This window comes from Uranotaenia lowii, chromosome 3, assembly GCF_029784155.1.
Source record: "Uranotaenia lowii strain MFRU-FL chromosome 3, ASM2978415v1, whole genome shotgun sequence".
NCBI classification, from domain to species: domain Eukaryota; kingdom Metazoa; phylum Arthropoda; class Insecta; order Diptera; family Culicidae; genus Uranotaenia; species Uranotaenia lowii.
In genome coordinates this window covers 153695031-153709556 of record NC_073693.1, presented here as the reverse complement: position 1 = coordinate 153709556, position 14526 = coordinate 153695031, and the positions used below count along the sequence as shown (strand labels likewise).

Sequence of the window (14526 nt, the reverse complement as noted above, 5' to 3'; positions counted from 1 at the left end):
AATTAAAAAGCCGATCTCCACCTTCCACTGACAAGGAACTGCTCGCTGCCGCCAAGGTTACGTTCAATAGGAAACCTCAGCCGAAAAAGAAGATGCCGACCTTCATCAATTTTCAACGTGGAGAAACCTTAAACCCTGGATCCTCTTCTGTGCCATCAAATACACCACCACTGGACCCTGGACCCTCTCTTGTGGCACCAAATACGCCACCACATCATGATAGGCTACCGGCTAGGTTCCCGACTACTTCTGCGGCAACGACTACACCGTACCAAGCGAATATGTGCACACATCATGCATCGACTTCCATGCCACCATATACAACGTTCAATCCGGTCCCCACTTCATTCAGTGCACCCTTTGCCGGCCCCTGCTGCCACCATGGTCCTAATGCATTTGATTTCAACAACCCGGTAATGTATCCATATTTTCTGCCCCATCGACGCGTGCCACTATAGGTACTAGCTCTTTAATTTATGTTGACCAAGCGGATCGCGTTACAATTCGTTCGCGCGACCATAGAACATCTTCTGCTCTGAATACATCCGCTATAGTAAATAATAATGAAATTGTTGCCTACTGTCAAAATTTTAACAGAATGCGAAGTGCATCGAAATTAAATACAATTTATAAAAATTTAGCAGCTAGTAGTTATACTATAATTTTGGGAACAGAAACAAGCTGGGATGCAAATATAAAGAGCGAAGAAGTTTTTGGTTCTAGTTTCAACGTGTTCAGAGATGACAGAAACTTTCTTCTTTCTGACAAGAAATCTGGCGGTGGTGTGGTTGTGGCAATCAGCTCTGTCTTCGATTCTGAGCTCATTCCTACGACTAAACACAAAGATTTCGAGCAGGTGTGGGTCAAAGCCCGCATCTTCAATGAAACGCATATTTTCGGGTCGATTTACTTTCCGCCAGAACATGCCACTAAAGAATATTTTCAAAAGTTTCTATTTGACATAACTGAAATGTTCGCAAATTTTGAGCCTGAATTTAAAATTCACCTTTATGGCGACTTTAACCAATCAAGTCTCCAATTCTTAATTGATGAAGAGAATGAAAGCATTCTCTTGCCGGTCTGTGGGGATAATGAAACACTGCAAATTCTTTTTGATAATATGGCTTCGTTGTGTCTCAATCAAATAAATCATGTAAAAAATGCCTGTAGCCGATATCTGGACTTATTATTTTCCAATCTGACTGATGATTTTTGCGTTGTAGAAGCTTCAGATCCAATTTGGAAAAACGAGGTCTTCCACACTGCTATCGAATTCTCAATAATATGTCCTGATCAAAAACGTTTACCAGATGATTATGAGTTTATAGAGACTTTTGACTTCTTCCATGCTAACTATAATATGATTAAAACAAAATTACAAGTTGTTGATTGGAAAACAATATTCCGAGCTGAGAACTCAACAGACAATCAAGTAGAGATTTTTTACAAAATTCTTGGTAATATTCTCAAAGAATTTGTTCCAACAAAATTAAAGCGACGAACAAATAATAACAAAAATCCGCCTTGGTTCACGAAAGAGCTTGTGCACTTAAGAAATAAAAAGCAGAAGGCACATAAAAACTGGAAAAAGAATCCATCATTAGTCACTAAGTTAGAACACCAAGAAGCCAGTAATCTACTAGCAATACGCTTAAGTACTTCTTTCCAAGACTATAATATAAAAATTGAGCAAAACATAAAATCGAACCCAAGAAACTTTTTTAGATATGTAAAAACAAAATTGAAAAACAATAGTTTTCCATCTCGCATGCACTTTGGCAGCATAGAAGGTCAAAATTCCGACGAAATTTGTAATCTATTCGCCGACTTTTTCCAAACTGTTTACACTAGTTTTTCCGAGCATGATCGTGATACTTCCTTTTTTAGCTATCTCTCTGATTCAATGGCATTAACTGTAGTCGAATCAATTTCCTTTGAAGAAATATGTAAAGCCATTTCCTCCTTAGACAGCACTAAAGGGCCCGGGCCTGATGGAATTCCTCCACTTCTTTTAAAAAATCTAGTAAATGAACTGAGTATGCCATTATTTCTTCTATTTAACTCTTCATTGAAATCAGGTGTTTTTCCTCAAGTATGGAAAGAATCATTTCTTGTACCCATATTTAAGTCAGGAAAAAAATCTGACATAAAAAACTACAGGGGCATTGCCATTTTATCGTGCATACCAAAACTTTTCGAAGCTTTAGTGAATGAAAAAATATATAACCAAATTAAAACTCTCATTACCGAAAAGCAACATGGATTTGTTAAAGGAAGATCTACAGCCACTAATTTACTGGAGTTTGTTACCTATAATATTAGCTGTATGGATCGCGGTAATTCTGTTCAGGCTTTATACACGGACTTCAGTAAAGCTTTTGACAGCATTGACATCCCCATGTTAATTTTTAAATTAAATAAACAAGGATTCAGTTCACACCTACTGAAATGGATAAGGTCCTATTTAACGACCCGCTCACAAGTTGTTAGATTTAATGGTTCACTTTCAAAAAGTATCTCCGTCACTTCTGGTGTACCTCAAGGCTCCCATCTCGGCCCCCTATTATTTATTTTATACGTAAATGATATAACTTGTCTTCTCAAGCAGTCAAATGTGCTTATTTATGCTGATGATATGAAGCTTTATATGAAAGTAAATAGCGAAGAAGACTTCAGAATCTTTCAAAACGAAGTTAATGTATTTAACAAATGGTGCATTAAAAGTCTTCTCAAACTTAACGTGGCAAAATGCTCAAATATTGTATTTACTAGAAGAAAATGTCAGTCATATGAAATTGTCAAATTGGGAGATGATCCTGTCGAGAGAGTCAACAAGATTAGAGACCTTGGAGTTATATTGGACTCAAAACTTACCTTTGTAGATCACTAAACCCTATAATTCAGAAATCGAACAGTATGTTAGCATTTATAAAACGTTTTAGTTATAATTTCAAAGACCCATACACAATAAAAACATTGTACACAGCTTATGTTAGATCCATTCTTGAGTATTGTAGCGTTGTGTGGTCGCCTTTTCAAATATCACATAAAAGCCGCTTAGAATCAGTCCAGAAACAATTTGTTCTATTCGCTTTACGAAATTTAGGATGGTCTCAGAGAGAATTACCTAGCTATGAATCACGTTGCCTGCTTATTAACATTGAAACATTAAGTGTAAGAAGAGAGTTTGCTGCAATCGGTTTTGTAAACGACATAATTAATCAACGCGTTCAGTCTGCTTATCTACTAAATCAATTAAACTTTTATTGTCCTTGCCGTCATTTAAGAACAAGAAATCTTTTCATTATAACCTCTACTCGAACTGATTATGGAAAATATAGTCCAATGAATTGTTTAATGTATAGTTACAATAAATATTATGAGAACATAGACTTTACTATGTCAAAACAGCAGCTGAAAAAAGGTTTTTACGGTAACAGGCACCGAAGACCCTGACTTTGAAAATGTAAAAAAAAATCATTATTATTAAGCCTATCTGAAAATTGTAATCCCTAGCTTTAAGTTATTATATATGTAGCCTACAATGTTTGGCGAAATAAATAAATAAATAAATAAAAAAAATACTTTATCTTGAATTCTTCACAGTTAACCCCAGATCTTTTGAATCTTGACACATTGCTTTTAACTCTTAGAACCTTGAATTTTTATCTTTTTTACTGTTGACTCTAGAAACTCGGTTTGATGATTGACTATTTATTGGCTTTACACTATCTATATTTTTTTTTTAATCTTACTTGACTTTGTTTCTTCGTTCTTGATTTTCTATTTTTGACCCATGACACTATATTCTTTTGATTTTTGCATCTAAAGCCCAGGTTTTACTTCATAATTACACCTTCTAATTCCTGACCATGATCTTGAATATCCCTTCTTGACACTTAACCCTTCATACTCGACTCTTGACACATTATTCTTTAAACTTAAATTATTGTCTCTTGTGACAATGATTTTTTTTAAACTCTTGAAACATGATTTTTTTTGTTTCCTTTTTTTAATTCTATATTCTTGAATTTAAATTGCTTTATATGTTGACTCTAATTTTGGATTACTGATTTTGAAACTTCACTATCGAATCATTTCCTGTTTTTTTTACTCTTGACTGTTAACAAGGACATTAGAATCTGTTTTTACGTTTTACTAAACTCTTTTCTCTTGACATATTACATCTAGATTTTTTTTATCTACCATTATTTTCCATTTCACCCATTGCCATTTTCTATACCCACATGTACACATGACTTTTTACTGTTAACTTTTGAAATAAACTTGTATTTATTTTTTCAAAGCATTTTACTACCGGCCCTGTTGTTTAAATATATTTTTTTTATTTTATGCTTCACTCTTACTGGAAATCCAAAATACTAACTTCTGGCTCATGACCAATATTTTTGATTTATTTTTTAACTTCTGACGCTCTTCACTTTAAACTCTTTAAAATCAACTTTTTGAACTTCAATCATTGACTCTTCTGACATTGACTTAAACTTTCATTTGTTTAGTTCTGGGTGCACTTTTTTTATTTTTTTTCTTTGCTTTTTGTTGTAATTTTTTTGACTCATAATCCTCAATATTCTATGGTATCACATGTTCTATGATTTTTCGATTCTTTTATATCCGATAATAACGATTTTATTTTGTTTCATGATCACTGAAATTCCATTTCTAAACATTGATTTCTTGCTTCACCAACCCTCTATAATTTTTCAAAGATAAGTCTTCCCTTCTTTTTTTTTTGAGCAGCATCAGTCCTTTTTAATTTTCTTGAAGATTTTTTTTTTTAATATTTTTCAAATATTTGAACGTTCCTTGTATAACAATTGGACTCTTATCAACTTTTTCTTTTGTTTTTTTTTTAAATTGTCATTGAGAAAATAAAATATGTTCCGACAATATGGAAAAGAATACTTTACATTTTTACATTTTTTTGTTTAATTCCTTAAAAAAACAATCGTTTAAACTTCAAATTTTTCGAATACAACTACTTTAGTTCGCTGAGGATTTATTAATACTCAAATTACATGCGCATTTCTTCACATTATTATTTCCGAAAAATTATTTTCTGAAACCTAAGAAGCCATTATCTTTTTGCAATTTGTTTTCATTTTTTTGTCTTATAAAAACTTCGCCTTCTCATCAAAGTTCTCTCATGATTATTTTTTTTCTAATTTAACTTCGCCTTCTCATCGAAGTCAAATCTTGATTACTATGAACTCCGCCTTCCCATCGAAGTCCATTTTATTTTATTTTATTTCTGTAATTAGCAATACATTATTTTCTAGGAAACTTCGCCTTCCCATCGAAGTCCATTTTATTTTATTCTTTTTTTTAGTAAGCAATAAATTATTTTCTAGGAAACTTCGCCTTCCCATCGAAGCCCCATAATAAGTCAAATATTAACAAATTCGTTTCTTTTTTTTTACTCAATAACTCAATTAGGATCTTCGCCTTCTCATCGAAGTCCTGATTTTTAAAATGGCTTCTTAGTTTTCACTTTTTTTTCTATAAGTATTTTTTGCATACTCGATTTGGAAAAAACTACATATCCAGAGAAAAACCTTCACTGTTTGGCACTTTGCATCTTCGTTTCCTGGAAGATACTAAACTGATCCGAGGAGTCACGACCACGCCATTGTCGGATTCTTCGATTACATCTTCCGGACAACACAAATCAGTTTGAAACACTCGCGTCCGTTCACGCCAAAATTCGTTAATCGACTGACTCTTTGGAATCATATCGTTTTTTGTTTCTCTCTCCAAAAACGATATTTACACACTACTCCAAGAATACTCGTTGTCAAGAATAGGTTAATCAAAACGAATTACGTATTTTTTTTGAGACGCTGCACCGTACTTTACATCTGTATCCTACAATACGGTGGACTTTTCATTACTTTAACCCCCTGGTTTTGGAAAAAAATCGACGAGAAACTTTGAGTTGAATGGTGGGCCCCCATCTGTGACGATAACATCTGGAATTCCGAACCTTGCAAAAAAAACCCATAAATTTACTTTGAACTTTCTTAGCGTCTGTACCGTTTCGCATATATTCCACCTCCAGCCATCTAGAAAAACTGTCCACTATAACCAAAAATACTTTTTGTTGAAAATAAAAAAAAATCCGCATGAATGCGACTGAACGGTTTGCTTGTCGGGATCCACTTACAACGGGTTTCGAATTGATAGATGCCATCTGGTTACATATTTTACAACATCTATGTTTTCAGATTTTCATCGCCGTCATAACTATGTTATAATATTTTAAGGGGGCATCCATAAATTACGTAACGCTCCTAGGGGGGGGGGGGAGGGAGTAAGCTCGATCGTTACGAATTGTGACATAGGGGAGGGGGGGAGGTATGCTCATCGTTACGTAACGATTTTTTTTATTAAAAATTTCAGTTTCATCGCAGCTATTTTGATGTCATGCAATTTTAGCAGAATGATAAGCAAACCAAAATCAGCTTAAAATTTGTCAGCTTCAATATGATTGAAAGAGGATTGTAACCTTTCCTTATTAATGATTGTGAGATAGATTCCTTGAAATGTGTATTGAATATCCGTGAAATAACCGTTGGAAAACAGAATATTGGGTACATTTATCCCCAAGAACTCAACCTTAAGAAAGTAAATTTTACTGTTTTTTCTCAGTTGATTTAAAAAATGCAATTTCGATTATTCCGACGAATATTACTAAGTGGAGTATATTCTGCGTAGCAATTTATGCTCATTCAACAAAATAAAGTAAACACAAGGTAGATCATCAGTTAACAAGCACAGCACTCGTAATAAGACATTCAATTTATTTTATCAGAGAATTATCATCAATGAGTACTAAGAAGCGATTCTGATCGATGATATTAATTCCGTTTTAAAGAACGTTAAAAAAATTCTCATATCAGTATTTTAAAACATGAGAAAATCGAAGGAGGGGGGGGGGTTATTATCAGCGTTACGTAATTTTCATAGGGGGGGTACGTCAAAGCGTTACGATTTGTGACAAACGGGGGGAGGGGGTCAAAAAAGTGCGTTTTTGCGTTACGTAATTTATGGATGCCGCCTAATGGCATTTCGGCGAGATGAACTCTAGTAGAATGAAATTGAAAGATAGGAAATGATAGGTGGATAGTTAAAGCTAGGGCGCTTTTGGAGAAGAAACATTGAAAGGTGGTTTTGAATCCCACATGCCCTAGACTTACATTTTCAAAACCACCTTTCAATGTTTCTTCTCCAAAAGCGCCCTAGCTTTAACTATCCACTTATCATTTCCTATCTTTCAATTTCATTCTACTAGAGTTCATCTCGCCGAAATGCCATTAAAATATTATAACATTTTACAACATCTTACAAAGTTTTCCAAATCAGTATTCATTCCAAACCAATAAACCGATCGTCTTGCAAGTTGTTTTATCCTGGTTATACCTGAATGGTTGTTGTGTAATAATTTTAAAATATGATTTCGTAAACTATAAGGAATTATAACTCGATCCTGAAAAATCAAACAACCTTCTATTTCCTCCAAATGTTGATGGTGTGAATAAACATCTCGGAAACTTTTGTCCAACTGTTTTGGCCAACCGTTTTTCCAATAATTTAAAACTTGTTGTAGAAAATTATCTTGTTTTGTTGCTTGAGCTATCATTTTGAAATCTAAAGGTAAAAATCTTGAAATATTTCAATTTTGTATGTACTCTCTCTGTAAAACTCGAGGAACTTCTTGTGGTAATGGAAAACGAGAACAAAAATCAGCTTTTCCCATCTTCGAAGAGGATCGATAAACAATTTCGAAGTCATATATCGACAATTCCATTATGTATCGTTGCAGGCGAGTTACAAATATTGAGTTTTTACCATTCTTACCAAAAATTCCAATCAACGGTTTATGGTCTGTGTAAATCGTAAACTTTCTCCCGTAGAGATACTTGTGGAATACTGACCACTGTCAAAGCCTCCAAATGCAGGATAGGATATGATTTTTGTGCTTCCGTTAACGAAAACGATGTAAAACATATCGGTTTTTCTTCCTTGTCAATTACTTGTGCGATAACTCCTCCCAAACCATAAGCGCATGCATCAGATACTACAACTATCGGTTTTTCTGGATCGTAATACTCCAACAAATTTGAATTCAACAACATATGTTTGCTATTATTGAAAACAGAATCACATTCTTTGGAAATCTAGAATTTGTCTTCAGCAAACACTAGCGTTTGGCCCACGAGACACTTTTGTGCGGCCAGCGAAGCTTTTTTCAAATTTTTATGCCTTAACTTTTTTCTGCAATGGATTGTGAGGAAAATTTATATGATTTGATATAAAATTAAACTGAGTCGATTTGGGGTCATTTTGGAATTTCTCAAACCCTGGGGCCTAAAAAGCTTCGTTTTGGTCCAAAACTCATCCATGATTTTTTGCAAAATTTTTAAGTAACGTTTACATGAGTAAATTTGAACTTTTAGGTTTGTATGGGAAAGTTGAATATTTTGTACTGAAAAATCAACATCATTTTTATTTCATCTGTGGAACCGAGCCAGCTGATGGTTTTTGTGCCAATTTATAAAATTCCTATAGGAAATTTTCCGCTAAACAACTTTGTTGAAGACCGTAACTTCGTATCTTTTTAGGAAAAAAATGTTATTAGCTGTTTAACAGGGGTATGTCTTTTCGCATTGATTAACAGTAAATTCAATTGACATCACTGCTTGAGCCTCACGAAGTGTTGCATGGAAAGTAGTCACGCACCCTGCAGTACCTCGCTAGGCACCCTGCGGGGATGTCAATTGAATTTATTGTTTATCAGTGCGAAAAGATATACCCCTGTTAAACAGCTAATAACTTTTTTTCCTAAAAAGATACGAAGTTACGGTCTTCAACAAAGTTGTTCAGCGGAAAATTTCCTTTAGGAATTTTATAAATTGGCACAAAAACCATCAACTGGCTCGGTTCCACAGACGTTGATTTTGATTTTTCAGTACAAAATATTCAATTTTCCCATACAAACCTAAAAGTTCAAATTTACTCATGTAAACGTTACTTAAAATTTTTGCAAAAAATCATGGATGAGTTTTGGACCAAGACGAAGCTTTTTAGACCCCAGGGTTTGAGAAATTCCAAAATGACTCCAAATCGACTCAGTCTAATGTAACAATACACATCAATGAGAAAGTGTACAAAATATGGTTGATTTTTACCCAATGGTAAAAAAGTTATGCCCTATTGAATGTGTCGCAATAATTTCGTGTTCGCCCTTTAGTTGCAAAATGAGAATCATTAAAATTTTGTTTTGAGCCTAGCGCTGAAGCTCAGGAAAAAGGAGATAACTTGAAGAATTTTTTCTACATTTTCATCTCTCAACAACGTGTGTATTATTTTCATTTGAAAAAATAGATTTATAACGAAAAACTTGGTAACAAATCTTATTAACACTGAAACGTATGGTATGGCCAAGTAAAGATAAGCTGTAAATGTACTTTTACTATTCACCGGGATGCTGACAAGATCTGGCTGTGTATGTATCATAAGCATAACTTCATAGTATTTATAATACAACATGTTCAAATCATCATCGAAAGCTTATTCTGCCTATGAACAGGTTGTAAATTTGATTTATTGAATGATCAATGAGAAATCTGTACATACAGTGTAGATAATACAGAAGATCAAACTTATAAGTAATTCGATTTGAAATCTCCTGATTTTTTGTTTTGAAAACTTATAACAAACGAAAATTAAGAAATTTATAAATCTAACGTTAACAGGACATCTATCCAATTGTCGGCTATTTTTTTAAATAAATTGATTAGTTCCTTGCATGTTCAGAACCTCAACAATATCTGAAAAAATCCCAAAAACCAATATTTAAATAGTCTCGTGGGTTCGAACTAGTATGGCTTATTCAAGTGTCAATTATGTTCATATTACTTGCGTGTGTTACAATTACCTTCACATCGAGGGGACTTTTTGATTGAAGAAGCAATATTAGTTGCAGCTTAATTTATTCATTGCTCAGTTTACCCAAGTAGCATAGTAAGTGTGTATTATAGCTCGAGATCTGATGTGCATTTACTTATTGTCAAATATAAAGACCTGTCGCTTGCTGGATTCTGACATAGTCTTCGATTGTATCATGTCGATCAAGTATATTCTTTTCCTGTGTATCTCACAGTTTCTCTGCGTTGTAATAGGCGATTATTACACACCAAGTGAAGAAGTTGGTAAGTTGGTTTATATCAACTGTGGCAGTCAAGTGTCGATAATCTTAAAATTTTACAGGAAAGTTATTGGCACAGTATAATCCTAAAAATGACACCCGATATCCTTTTGAGCTTGGTTTTGGGCATTACTTCCAAGGTGATATAATGTTGGTGCCTCCATCGAAATCGAGGGTATCGGTTTCTGAACGGTATGCTTCTCGGATTTGGCCCGGAGGACGAGTCCCGTATGAGATTTTGGGAAGCTTTAGTAAGTATATCAACTTGTTGCTATGAAGTTGAAGCGTTGTAAAAATGTTAACTTAAAAAAAAAATCGTTTCTCAATAAGGAAGAGCGTGTTTTTGACTATTTTGGTTTGAACTGATAATAAATACTCGAAGATTAGATTGCATTGTTGGCATAGGTTTGTGACGATTGGCATTAATTTATGCAGACATACAACATAGTTTGTGAAGGAAGTAGGTAAAAATATATTTATAGGGGAATATGCCCTATTATGCGCCACCTAAGCGAATCGCTGATTTTCTTTGTATTCCACGTACAAATTGTGTTAAAAATGGGTGCAATCGTAGAAAAAAATTGTTTTCTACAAATGCCTATGATTTTTTATTACTCAAATTGCTATAGTTGCTTCAAAAACTTGATTTTAAAAAACCTTATTTAAAGCCACAGAACAAAACTGTGTTGCAAATACGCGCCGCCGTGTATTCAATACGCGCCTAGCAGCCGAACACACCCGAAAGCAGCCGAAGACCGAAAACACACCAATACTTACAGACACTTTGACTGAAAAGAAAATCAAAATGAACTAATCAAAATTTAAAAAAAAATGAAAAGTAGATTTTTTGGGCTGATTGAACGCTCAAAATGTGGTTTTAGACTTTTTGTTCATTTTCAATGAAAATTGGCCTTTTTGAAAAATTAATGCTATTTTCAGCCTACTATGATTGGCGCGTTATAGCGAGCGCATGGGCCGTGATAAAACATACCCATAAAAAGCATACCATAGCGAGTTCGGTATAATTTTTTAGCATTAAATCGTAGTTTAGATTCTCCTCTATCGATGTGTCAGAAAATATTGTCTTATTCGTTTTTCTTTGCTTGGTGACACCTTATTGAAAGTGTTTTAAAATTTAGATCTAAATGAAGAAAAACCTAAATTGTGAAATTATCACGACACAGGAGCATTTTAAGGAATAATTCATACTTGCCATGACCAATCACAGCATTTAGAACAAATTTTTAATATTTTGCAGACTAAAAATGCTTCAGATTCTTCAAAACAAGGGTGGCGCGTATTAGCCACATGGGGCGTTATATGAACTTTTCCCCTAATTGATTTTACCATTACAGCCTCAAGTCAGTTGAGGAACATCAACAGTGCCATCGCTATGTACAGCAGAAACACGTGCGTGCGTTTCGTTCAAAGGACCAGTTCTGATCAGTTGTGGATTAAGATCGTGAACAATAACACTGGATGTTATTCGTACGTCGGCAGACAAACCAACAATCAGTACAATTTGATCAATTTACAAACGCCAGGATGTACGAATACGGTGGGCACTCCGGTGCACGAAATGATGCACGCTATCGGGTTTTTCCACGAGCAAACAAGACCTGATCGTGACGATTGGATTACTATCAACAGGAGCGCCCTTCGACAGGAATATCAAAGTACAGTCCCCCCACAATCATGGGTCACACACAATTATTAGTCACCGATCATTAGAACTGCTGATATCTACTAAACCAAAAGAAATTATATCATATCATTATTTTTAGTTAATCGACAATATCATCAAAATGCATTAAAAATATAATTTGTGTGTTTGATAACAGTAAAATTGCTGATTGAATACTTTTTATCAAAGGTGAACTATAAGCTGTGGAACTATCGCATAAAATTCCAATGTTATAAGGTTGACATCTTAAACCGTTAAGCCCCTCATGCGGGTATTTCAAAGATTCCAACCAAATGAATTGGTCCCATATAAGCACAAAAGAAGAGTTTACATTTTCCAAATAAAACTGAGCGAATGAAATGCGAAAATTCAATAATATTTAGCTAAATAAAAGTGACCCATAATTGTTACAGAATCCACCAAGTTCCACACAATCATGGGTCACTTTTTCGCGAGCAAAACAAAACATTTCTCGGTTGCTAGCTCAACCCAATTCCCCCTCGAACGTATACTAGCAAAGAATGCCCCTGAATGTTTGCCAGAAACTTGTTGATTTTCATGTTGATATTCGGGTGTTGCCATGGACTTCTATGTGACTAATAATTGTGGGCAATATGACTAATAATTGTTACAAGCTTCAATTTTGACCCATAATTGTGGTTTTGAAAAACGTTGATTGTTTCGGTAAATTATTTTATTTTTCAACAAAATTGGAAACAAAATCATGTTTGAAATCGAAGAGGGAATATTTAATGACTGAAATTCATGCAAAGCTTGATGTTTGGTCCACTTACACCCGAATGAACGAACATTTTGTGGTGAAATGATACGTTAAGTGACTAATGATTGTGGGGGGACTGTACGTATACTTTCTGTTTATTCGTTATTTTGTAGCTTCATTACTGTTGTTCACTCAAGAATATCCATAAAAAATGAAAGATATTAGCCTGTGTTTATTTGCTTCAACGTTCATTTTTGAGCTTTTTTTTTTTTATAAAAGTCACTTTTCTTGTTCACGGTTTTCAACATCTATCCATCTTTCGCTGTTTTTGGTTCATATAGGCCATAAAATACGTAATTTCACATCCCCAACTCCATCTGGAACTTTCAGTTCCTCAAATATGAAATAGGAGATCAAGTAACACGAACCTTTCAGCACCAAGTATTTGGCAACAACTAATAACTTATTGTCGTTTCTCTAGCTGACCAATTTTACAACGCAAACTTCGCTATTCTGGACGCCAACGAAGTTGATACCTACAACATTCCTTACAACTATGGCAGTGTGATGCACTATTCTAAGTTTGCTGGAGCAGCAAGTTCTGAATATCCCATCCTGAACAACAAAGTACGCACCCACTATAAGTCAAACATGGTAATTTCAAACTATTTTTAAAACCTCGCTTACCTTTACAGAAACCTTGGAATGGTGATTTTGGAAACAACAACGGATTCTCGCAAAACGATATCAATCAGGTTAACCTGAGATACAAGTGTGCATCCAAGAAGAAGGGTAAAAAATTACGGAAACTACAAGATAAAGTGAACTCAGCGAAAGCAAAGCTTCAGAAAGGGGAATGATTTTTCCCGATTTTTGACTGAACTACGTAATTGTCATATTGGTCATCGTTACTCGTGTTGATTGTTCTTTGAAATGTCTAAGTATCTAATAAATAACAAAAACTAGTCTCCATTTCTCTATGTCGATAAAATATTATTTCCGAAACAGCACGTGCAACTAGAAACATGATAACACTGCGAGTAGATAGATTAGTATAGGGGAGGTGACTTATTCTCTGCAATGACATGAATGCTAGAAAAAAATATACATATTTTTTAAAAGTTATTGTACTTCATAATTTTTAAATGTTGACAGCATGAAAATAATATTAATATTTGATATGAACTTTACACTGCCATATTTTCGAAGCAATGCACAATGGGAAAAAAGGCTATAATCCGCGAAGAAATTGAATATCTTCCGTATTACATGAACCAAATCTATGAATACTTTCCTTTATTGAAAATGCACGGTGAATCGATTTGACATAGTTTCAGATGCTGCACGGCACGGTGTGTTTATAGAAGATGTTTAAAAGAAAAAATACAGTAACTCTAATTTTTGCAGAAATGGAAAATTTAGCCTTTTCTGAATCATTTTCAGGCGAAATTAAAATATTTGGTCGGTGAGTCCCCATACGTTTTGTTTTTTTGAAGATTTGTAGTCCATATTTAGAAATTTTTAGCTGTAAACTTATTCCAGTGCAATGGAATAGTAATTTTTTTCATTGAAAATTTATTTTTTTTATTTTTATTCAAGTTTTTGTCATACTGAAACAAAGAAAAATTTCAACGCCTGGAAAGATAAGTGATTTATATTTTCAGAAAAACTCATTTTTTTTATGAATTTTTAATTTTAAATTTTATTATTTGTGATATCATTGCTTTAATTGGTGTAATCTCAATGTAACTTTAATTTATATTCGTATGTGTATATCTTGGAGAACTTATTCTAGTTAAAAAAAAATGATGGAGGAATAAGAACAGTCCAACACCATTTGATTGGTTTCCAACAAAATATTTAAAATCTTTTCTCTTTTTTTCAAAATTGTCC

General features: G+C 34.0%; 1 protein-coding gene across 1 annotated transcript; it reads left to right on the top strand.

Annotated features, from left to right (window-relative positions):
• Window positions 1-10128: 10128 nt before the first annotated feature.
• On the top strand, window positions 10129-13598 carry LOC129756221 (zinc metalloproteinase nas-14-like). Its single transcript, XM_055753037.1, has 5 exons — window positions 10129-10232; window positions 10291-10479; window positions 11584-11904; window positions 13115-13260; window positions 13329-13598. Exons 1-5 carry the CDS (start codon window positions 10145-10147, stop codon window positions 13491-13493), a joined length of 909 nt encoding a protein of 302 aa, XP_055609012.1. The 5' UTR covers window positions 10129-10144; the 3' UTR covers window positions 13494-13598.
• Window positions 13599-14526: the final 928 nt, after the last annotated feature.

Excerpts from the sequence above, each read along its gene's own strand:
- LOC129756221 (XM_055753037.1), top strand. The coding sequence starts at position 10,145 with ATGTCGATCAAGTATATTCTTTTCCTGTGTATCTCACAGTTTCTCTGC. Across the intron at positions 10,233-10,290 it reads CACACCAAGTGAAGAAGTTG|GAAAGTTATTGGCACAGTAT; the intron begins GTAAGTTGGTTT and ends AAAATTTTACAG. Across the intron at positions 10,480-11,583 it reads TGAGATTTTGGGAAGCTTTA|CCTCAAGTCAGTTGAGGAAC; the intron begins GTAAGTATATCA and ends TTACCATTACAG.